General features: G+C 44.2%; 1 protein-coding gene across 1 annotated transcript; it reads left to right on the forward strand.

Annotated features, from left to right (window-relative positions):
* Positions 1–25: 25 nt before the first annotated feature.
* On the forward strand, positions 26–4,416 carry MORN2 (MORN repeat containing 2). Its single transcript, XM_035552863.2, is given in 6 exon segments — positions 26–32; positions 206–256; positions 703–735; positions 738–808; positions 1,860–1,996; positions 4,236–4,416. Coding segments are annotated over 6 exon segments (402 nt in total). The 3' UTR covers positions 4,339–4,416.
* Positions 4,417–10,540: the final 6,124 nt, after the last annotated feature.

Genomic DNA, 10,540 nt, shown 5'->3' on the forward strand with positions numbered 1-10,540 from the left:
CGGCGGACACTTCCGCATAGCAACCATGGAGGGTACACCCCCCCCCCCAACAAACAAACAAACAAATAAACAAACAAACAAATAAATAAATAAATAACAGCCCCTAAACAAGCACACAGAGAGCTGCTTGCTAATTCATCCTGATGGGGAAAGTTGGGGTGTCAGCTAACTGCAGTGACATATTTTTTTTTTTCTTTCTCAGCAGGTGCTGTGGTTTTTCAAGTGTCCTTCATGTTCCCAAACAAAGACAAGTATGGTAAGGAACCCCCGTCCCGCACCAAATTCCTTTTGTCACCCTGCGTGAGGATTTTCAACCCGCGTGGGATGTGTGTGGAGAAATCTGCGCGCGGTCAGCGTGAGGGCTGCACAGATGACATGCTGGCCAAAGCTGCCTCCCTCTGTCCACCACACGCCAAGGCAGGACCTGGCTCCAGGTTGTTTAAAGAAAAAAAAAATTCCAAGCAAACCCCTGGAATGGTCCATGGGGGTCTGCTCTGCCCCATCCTACCTCCCTGCTGGTGGTGGTGGGGGAATTGCCACAGGCTGCTGCCAGCTGGTGCCTGCCCCGTGGGCCTTGCTCACCCAACAGACCACCTCTGGGAGCAGTCTGTCTGCAAGAAATGCAAGAAATGCCCTCTGGGATCTTTTTTTTTTTGGTCTCAAATGATATTTTGAATTCAAAATACCTGGCTCGTTTCCTAGAAGGGGAGTGCAAAAAGACACCCAAGGGTATGCTCCAAGGAACGGGCATGGAGTTCATACCAGCGCCAACGGAATGACGTACATAGGTACCTGGAAAAACAACAAGGTAATTTTAAGGATTCCTTCATTTCAAACTTTGTCTGGGCTTGGCATGGAGTGAGTCTTACTATACCCACCCTTAGATGCATGGAAAAGAAAGCCATTACCTGCGAAGGATCTCAGGCTCTTCTTCCACTAGGGAGTCTTGTCCCAAGCCAGCCTGAAGACTTCAGACACTTGGGGTATTGGGACATCTGCTGCGTCCTGAGGCTTCTACAAATACACTGGTCACTGCTGGCCCTGGTGAAACACTTGGGCAGTGTGGTACTAGTGGTGCCCTTCATGGATGGGCTGTGTGTGCATAGCTGGTTGAGCACAGCCTTTCTGCTTGTGTATATGCACCCCACACACCTCCCTTGACCAAACATAGGAGCTTTGGCCATTGACAGATATGCCACTAAACTGTAGCTGCCCTTGGTTACTGAGTTCACCGGGAATTAATTGTTAAGTACATAAAAAACGCTTATTTTGTTGATTCTGGAGACATCCCTGAAACGAGATAAATAAAGGCCTGCAATTAAAAAATAGCATCTTGTGGCTTTTTGAGATCTAGTCTGTCCTTTTCTCATTCTCATACAAAAATGTTTCTGCAGTGACAAGAATTAAGATTATGGTACAAACATGCTTTACAGCACAGATTTAAACCCCCAGACATGGCTCAGTCTGAAACAAATGAAAGATTTGCAATGCCTTGATCCACAGAAAGAAATTCCAGAAAATTTAATTAACCCCTCAGGCTGTCAGGGTAGATGAGTTATTTGTAGGGCTGGGGACAGCAGTTCCCTGTTGCACAGACTGTAAAGGTCCTGTGAGACTACCAGCAGAGGAAAGATTTATTAGATACTGTGACTGGCCAGAAACTCCAAGCTGTTATCTAAAATCCTTGTAGAAGTAGGAACCTGTCTAAATCTGAAAAAGAATCACTGTCCTCTCCTCTTATCTGAATAAGATAGCAAACTCAAAGGCAGCAATCTGAAAAGATACTGTAATGGAAGGAAATATAGCATATGCATAAACATTAACCCTTTACTTTATCCATCATCTCTCATTAAATGCAGATGAATGGTACCGGAAGGCTAGAACATCCTTCTGCGGCAGTTTATGAAGGCGAGTTCAAAGACAACATGTTTCATGGGGCAGGAAGCTACACTTTTCCAAGTGGAGCAAAGTACATTGGACCATTCAATGAAAACAAGTATGTTTGAAGCTGAAGGGTTCTGTAGTCTTTTCTATTAGTTTTGATTTGATAAGGCGTGAAGTCCAAATAAAATTCACCCAACATGGGAGTAGGTTTCTTTTGCTACCAGTGAAACTTGCACTGAATATCTGAAATTGCTGATTCCAGTTGTATCCATCTCATCAGATCAGTTAAAAGCCAGTGATTCAAGCCCAGTCAGAAGTTTTCAAGGTGGTTCTTCCACTCACCCACTTGTTTTTGTGTTACCAGGTCTCCAGGCTCAGGCAGAGTTAAGAAGAAGAGAACAGTTCAGATAAATTTCAGAATTTTTTCAAGCCTACAGACACATGCAGAAATACAGCACTGATTTGCACTGATAGTTTGCAAAGTTTTTGTTTACTTATTTTTGAGGTACAAATTCTGTAGAGAAAATGCAGAGGTTTATTTTTTATCACTCAGAATAAAATATTTTAGTGCCACTCATACAAAACAACAACTAGGCTAATTTCATTTAAATAAGGGTGTTTTGAATTGCTAAGACACCATCTTTTCCTAAAGCAAGAAGTTGATACCCACTTCATAATTCACAAAACAGATCTAATGAGAAAAATAGCTGTAAAAACTCACAAAAGAATGTTCACATTTATTTTCCTTATGACTTCTCTATCAGATTTCCTAGGTTTGCTTTAGGTTTATTTTTTCTTTAAGTATCTCCACAGTCCAGTATCTGAAATAAATCAAAAATACATATGTGCAGTTAATATGTGGTCTTTCATCATAAAACATCCCTGCCTTGCTGCTGACCAAAAAGAACAGCCATAGTAGTAGAAGTATGACCAATTCTGTTTTTAAATGATTAGACACCAAAGGAAGTATTAGCAAAATATACCTGAATGCAAAATATATTAACCTTTAAGAGGGGGGGAATTAAAGACATTTTACACTATTAAAGTGGCACGTTAAAATCTGCCACGGGGCTGCTGTCCTTTGCTGTCATACCGAATGTCAGATGTGAATTTGGCGTGAAGTCTGAATCTGAATACTCATCTCTGTAGTGAGGGCATTCAAGCAATAGATCACATACACAGCTTTTACTTTATGGGTGTTTCCTTTCAAAAATCTTAAGAGTGATGCCTCTGCTCCCATGGGAAAATGTAGCCCATTGCAAAGGGGCCAGCAACGTGCTTGTCACGGGTAGCTAGTAGCCTTTATTCAAACTAAAATGCTGGCATAGACACACCCTAATTAGTAGGAGAGACCCAATCTTTGCCTGCCACTGCCATTTTCACCAGGAAACTAAGACTTTTCCTTTTTTACACTGTTTTGTGCTTGTTAATACACACTGCTGCCTGACAGCCCAATGCAGGCTACTTTGCCCAGTTTGGGGATTGCCAGTTTCCACCTACTCACACAAGCTGGGTGTCAGTTCACCAGATCACTGCAGCTTTCATGAGAGAACATAAATAGGCAGCACCATGGCAACTCGCTGTGACTGCTAGGTGCCTTCATTTTTTAAGGGAAACATACCTCCAGTAATTGGTTTTGGAAGTTATTTTCCCCTCATTTACAAGGGATGCTGATACATACATTTCTTCTTTATAGCAGTTTTCAGGTTTAACGATGAGCTCGATCACAGCTTTCAAAGATCAGCAGAAATACGTGGTTTATGAGGACCCAGTTCGCACGGCAGTTACTTTTTTTCCCCACTGGAGGCTGTAAATCCTTGCACTTTGTCCTAACAGTAGAGAAGGATGGGGAAAGGGTGAGGCAGGATGAATTTTTACAGCAAGGTCAACACAGTAACTAGCTGCATACACTTACACATCTTTAGGATGTCCCTCAAGGAAGTCAGGATCAACTTGATAGGATTTAATCTCTGATTACTTCAAAACATGACCAGATCTACAAAGTTTTTCCTGTACAAGTGTCCTGGTTTCAGGTAGGACAGAGTTAATTTTCCTCCTAGTAGCTGGACCACAACAACAAGCTACGTGCTAGCAGGATGTTAGAGTAAACACACTTTTGCACAGGAAGGCGTATGTTATTTGGCTGTCTAAGCCACGTGCTTCATAAGTCTTCTTAGCTTGTAGGTAGCTTTTATAAGTTACCACATGGGAGAAAGTTAAAGCAGGTACTTGGTCTGCATGGGGAAGGTTTTGACTCCTGGCACTTTGCTTATCCAGCTTGCGCACACATCGCTGTGCTTCCACAAACTGATCACATTCTTTATTAACAGGCTGCATTCATGTTGTTACAGGATGGAAGGCGAAGGAGACTTTATAGATGAAAACGGAGTGGTGTGGACTGGCATTTTCAGTGGCTCAGCAGCAGTGGGACTGAAGCAGAAGCTGAGAATGTAGCTATTTGGTCCTGACAGCAGCACGAGTCAAGGGCAGCCCTGGGATCACATTCTGGGTTCAACAGCTGTGATGAGTTTTCAACAGGCATTGATTTCTTCATGTATTTATTAAAAATAACTCCTGAGGATGGATGTCACTGGTAAATAAAGTTACTTTTCTTTTCAGACTAGTTAGTTGAAGTAAACACCTGAAAGAAAAGGGATTGGAAAGGGTGAATTTATAGGTGGAAAAGTTAATGTACAGAATTCCTTTTTGTTTTAAACTCAACTAGGAATTTCTTTCTCCCTGGGTTTCAAAAAAACAAACATCATCAACAAATGAAGCCTAATTTATGCTCAGCTTCTGTAACTTTCCCCAGAAAACAAAACTCCCCACCCACAAAAGCCTTTGCAAACACAGTGCTATGTTTGGACTAAGCCAGGCATTCCGCAGTGGGGTCAGGACAGAGAGCAAGTGCAGCTATAGCATGGCAATTACTTCTCCCAGGTAAAGCCCATAAACCCCAGGCTCCAGCAGCAGACTGCTCAGAGACATGCGCCGAAGCCACTTTCCTCTGGGAGGGAAGTCGACAGGTGAGCACACAGGGGAGGTCTGTTCACTGTCACCATTCCTATCAGAAGGTCTAATGCAATAATAAATCTATTTTTCTTATCGTTTGGGTTTGTACCTCAAAGGTCTCCTTGCACTCTGAATCTAATGAATAGCAGGAAAATTGCTTTCTAGTTTAAAAAAAAAAAAAAGCAACATGCCATCTTTGTCAGGAAAAAAAAGTGTTGTCTTTGTTCGCCAGATGTTTAACAGAGTTCTAGTAAATACCTGCCCTTGCCTCCATTTGCAACCACAATGTACAAATTGGTACTCTTTCAGACGTGTCTTCAAATACTCAGTGCATTTTGCTATGATTTGGAAAAATCTTGGGCTCTTTGGTTTCTTAGCAAAATGAAAAAACTAGCACATTATCAGCACACTGAAACACAAGCTGCTTGTTGATCATTTGGCGATAGAACTCCTTGGGTTATATTCACAGGTATTCTTCTTCAGTATCACTATTTTGTTTTGCTCAATTCTGTTGTGTTTTGCTCCTGAAATAGCCAGGTCCAAGAAAGAAATACAGTGTCCTTGTCCCTAGTCCTCAATTTCAGGGGTAGCAGCATCTTCACAGAGCTTCCATTAACCTGCAAGTCTGTCCTTTCAGCTCCTTAGCAAGGCCTCCACATCACCTCCTTTTATCTGTGCTGCACAGTAATTATACTGATTTAGGCGCTGCGTTTTACATTTTAGGTTTTCTGCCTGAAGGGTATCTTTGATGCTGATATTTGTCTTTCAGTGAGAACTTATCCTTCCTTTTGCTGCTGTTCTTGCTCCTTTATGCCTCCCTGCTCTTCTGCTCCGGAGTAACTCACCAGACTAGCTCAAATCTTTTCCTGGCACCCTGGCCATGGGTTACCTGTTTTCTCCCCATGTTTTCTTGATGCCATTCGGTGCAAAAAGCCCTGCAGGAACTTGGTGATGAAGTGGAGTAGACATCAAAGGCTACTGCCTCACACTCCCCCACCTCCCTCAAACCCCTTATTTTTTTTCTGAAGGGAATTTTTCAGGGTCTAACAAGAAACAGAAAATACACAAGTGCTGGTGGTTCCTGCTCCCCTGCCTTGGCTACTCTGGCTGCCTTGCTCTGAGCCCTGAACAAGAAAGTGCACAAGCAAGAAGCCCTCTCGGCCCCGGCATCCTTAATGAGGCCATGCAGGACAGGAGACTGAGGTTGTCAAAGAAGGCGGGGAGGAGCCGGTCCCGTGTCCCTGCCCCAACTGCTGGCTGCCTCGTCTGGGTGCCACAGGAGGTATTTAAAAGCCTCTAAGCTCAGCGAGGTAGCACAGACCACGCCAGCACCCGACTCGCACCGTATGGCCCCCTCCACTTGTCACTTCCCGAGGCTTCTCACACTCCCTTCACAGCAGCGTGCCATTCTAATTAAAAAAGAAAAAAGTCGGTATCTTCTCCTTCCAAGCACGCAGTCCTGATTTTTGCATGGGGATGCAAGGATGTGACCCGAAGATTACATAATTAGAAGGCATTTGTTATGCTTACGTTTCAAATCAGTGATTAGCATGTGACAGTCCCGTCCTGGGAAACGCCAAGCCACCATTGCTCTCCTCTCTCTCCTTTCTTGCACACTGCTAATTCCCAACTCTGGCAACCGCCAGCGCTGAAGGCTCTTCAACTAGCCTGGGGTAAGTTTAAAATGTACTCAGCATGAGATGAAGTGTGGGATTAGTAATGCCATTTTCCTATTATTGGAAAAAGCTTGAGCAGGAGGTATTTAATGTCGCATGTGCAGCATGTAAAATGGTATTTAAAATACTTTCGATCTTCAGTGCCCAGTTATTTCCAGCAGATTTCTTCTAAGACTGTGAACGGAGATCTAGCTTCATAGTGTGCTGGAGAATCTTGTGAGGATGCATTTATAATAGGGGCTCTAGAGAGGCTGAAAGGACCTGTTTTGCTTTTACTGTTTAAAGAGCTAAGTTGAGGTCTCTTGCTAGATTGAAGTATTTGGATGATAACTGTGTTAGAATTAGCTGGAGACAAAGCATAAGACTGAAGAGAGCGTGTCTATGATTTTTTTTTGCTCTCTTAGAGGACTGGAGGTGTTCTCCAAGCGGGCTATTTAGAACAGACAGCAATCTCAGCCAGGAGAATTGGGAAACAGTCACCAGGAAGATCCTAAGCATTTATTTAGGAAGACTGTAGATGTTTAGCAACATCTACAGAAGCAGCAAAAGTGCATAGGGATTCTCCTGCATTGTTCCCCAATTCCTGATTTTGAGAACAGAACGGGACAGAAAGCCAAAGAAAGAACTGTTATCCCTCAGGCTAGGCTGTAAATGTTTTATCTAACTTAGACTGTTTGCATGCTGATGCTTGGGGTATTTCAGTCGCTTTAACAAGTGATCCTATCTACAGTCGATTATTTCTGCCATTCCACGTGGGGGTCCAAAGCAGACTGCTGGTGTGACTGCTTGTCAGCAAGGAAAGTGTCCTGTGGTGGGCTGGCACACCAGGCAAAGCCTGGACTTGCTGTGGGAAGAGGTCCACCGGTGGTTTAGGAAACAGCCTCACGGAGGACATGCAGGGTTTGCTCCCGCTGCTAATGTGCACATGTATTCGTGTATGTGCATATGGGAAGGGGTTAAAGGAGTGGGGTTTGCTCTGTATTGAAAAAAAGAAGGTGAAGACTGAGGGGTGCCTCTTGCTGTTTTTAACTGCCCTGAGGGGGTTATAAAGCAGACGGAGTCCAGATTCTTCCCAGAGGCACACAGTGAAAGGACACAAGGCAATGGGCACAAGCTGCAGCAAAGGGAAATGTCCCAGTTGGGCACAAGGAAGGAATATTCTTCCCCAGGGTGCTGGATGAGCCAGAGGGGCTGCGAGGACTCTCGTGTAGGAGGTATTCAAACCTGGACACAGCCCTGAGCCACTTGGTCTAGCTCCGAGTTACAAAGGTCCCTGCTCACCTAGACCCTGCTGTGAGCTTATTCCTTCAGTCCCCTGCTAGCAGAGGCAGGATTCGAGCAAGCAGCCTGCAACCAGGACCTCAGGGCTGAACACCAGTCCGATTTTCCAACCCCTTTTGTCACCCTCGAGGAACAAGCCAGACACTGCTCAGCAAAACTCTTGTCCTTGGTGAGGACAATATTAACAGCTTCCCCACCTGGCAGTCAGCAGGACAAGAGAACAAGAACTCGCTCCAAACCACACAAGAGGTTTTGTTTTAATGCTGAGGAAGGACCGACTACTTTTCCTCCATATATACAGCAATTCAAAAGAACCAGGGACAGACAGGCAATGTTATATATTCGTGGAGTCCAGCAGTGAGTCCTAAATGCTGGAAAGTATCCAATGCAATGCGTTTATTTAACGTAACAAAGAGCAGTACAGTGACTCAGGAAATTGCAGGCTGCAGCTAAAGGACACACAAAAGACAGACATTCTGGCAAAATAGGGAATATCTTCTGGACCCACTTAACCAAGGTCAACCTATTTTGCGGTGCAGACACATAGCAGAGCTCCTGGTGGTGCCTGGAGCTGGAGGGGATGGCGGCATCCCTGGTGCCCCAGTTTCAAAGCCTCACTCCTGAGCTCTGCAGAGGACAGAGACTGGGCTCAAGTATTGTCCTTGTCTGAGTAAGTGTGATGTGGAAGCTCCTCACATAGCTCTCTGTGGGTCTCGCTGTATGGGAATTGTTTCCAGTTCCCTCTATAAGGAAAAATTTCCGCAGATACCAGGAAACCACAGTGTTATTACAACCCAGGAGATAAGATGGGCAAGGGTCCCCCTTCCAGTCCTATGTGCCTGAGAACTGAAGACAGGTAAAAGGACAATGACATGTCCTCATACGAGCCCTTCTACAAGCATTACTTTTCTCTAACTAAAATCCCAGGTAGGTTATTTTTCTTCATATCAGACATATCTCTTTTTTTTTCTGTACTGGATCCAAGAGGTTGCAGAGTACTTATTACCTGTAGTACAGCAGTGGGGGTTCCACCCGTGAGTTTCCCCTCCTTACGTGCACCGTCCCTCATGACAACTGCAAGTTTCCTTGTGTTACTGGAGGGCAACCACGGATGCTCTTCGGACAGCATCCTTCACGCTGAATCTCTGCTGTGAGGCTGATGGCATAGCTCCTAGTGACGTGCTGGGCAGGGGGGCTGCAGAAGCAGGACCTAGACAGAGACACAAGTGTTTTGAGGTCTCAGATGCCTGCGAGGAGCTGGTCTACGAGAGAAAGCTCACAGAGCATGGTAGAACAGATTTATGCTTTAATTCTGGCCTTTCCTCACCTCGAGTGCCTGACATTGCAACTTGTTTATATGCACTTTCTTCATGCACTACAGTCCCCCGACTCCCCTGTTTAGGGGAATGCAGTATGGATTACAGGTTCTCCTTTTTGTGTGTTTGGATGCATATATGTATGTATACATGTATATATCCCATGTGCTGATATTTTCCCTCAGTTTCACTCTTCTCCATCCTTTCCCTGCATGAAAGAGATGTTTTCTTTCCCTTCCATGAGGGAACCAACATTCAAACCCAAACACACCTACGATGCTTGCTAAGCAAGCAGCTGGATAATGCTGTTCAGCAGCTGAGGGCTGAAACTGCTGTTTCCCATTTCAGACAGTTCTGCTCTTCCAGCACAGCTCAACAAACGTCTGCCTCTCCACCCCAGCAGGATTATGAGCTGCTGCTCTCCCACTTCCGAAATGCTGTGCTCCCACACCAGATGCTCTTGCTACTGGCAGGGTACACCCCACAATACTTCAGCAAGTGGATAGTAAAATTATAAAATATCTAAGACAGGCTACGCAGTTGATGTACTTGAAGGCATATTCATGTAATTAATTCCATACTAATTGATGATTATTAACAGTTAACTATTACATGGTGGTATATTGCTATGACTGGTAGAGTAAGGCATTAATAATTTAAAGGCAAAAGAACTGTTAAACATATGTGGTTTTGGTAAAAAGAAAAAATGTAATAAACTTCTGGCAAACAGCTGTTTTCACTGAACATGTTTATCATAGAGAAGGTTTGTATTTCTTTCATATCTGTTTCAACTTTCCAATTTGTTTGTTTCCCCCCATTATCGCAAAAAACAATTCTGAATTTTGAAAGCAGTTCTCAGTGTTACACGAGCTGGTGCCAGCTCACTGGCCCACTAACAAAAGCCTCAGGAATTTGCCCTGGCATCGGCGAGTCTACACTGGGAACAAAGTTTAACAACTTTGCTACTAAACTAACTGCTACTAAGGTGAAGTTAAAAGACTGTTTCACTCAGAGACCCAAACTTCTGCAACCTTCTCCTCAAGACTACTAAAGGATGGGTTAGCTACTTTAAAAACAGCAGCATATTTATTTGTTTCAGAACCAAATTCTTGCCATCCTTGGCGAATCTAAAAAAAAAAGAAAAAGATTTCTTTTCCCCCCACTAAAGAGGGCTGGGGCACAGAGCACAGGAGAAGCTGATAGAGCTGGGTTTGTTCAGCTTGGGAAAGGGAAGGCTGGAAGGTCTTACTGCCGTCAGCAATTACCTTGTAACAGAGGAGACAGTCAGGCTTTTCTCACAGACACAATGAAAGGACAAATTGCCGTAGGCACAAGCTGCAGAAAGAGAAAACTTGGCCGGAAGGAAAAAAC

Source organism: Cygnus atratus, chromosome 3, assembly GCF_013377495.2.
Source record: "Cygnus atratus isolate AKBS03 ecotype Queensland, Australia chromosome 3, CAtr_DNAZoo_HiC_assembly, whole genome shotgun sequence".
Taxonomy (NCBI): Eukaryota; Metazoa; Chordata; class Aves; order Anseriformes; family Anatidae; genus Cygnus; species Cygnus atratus.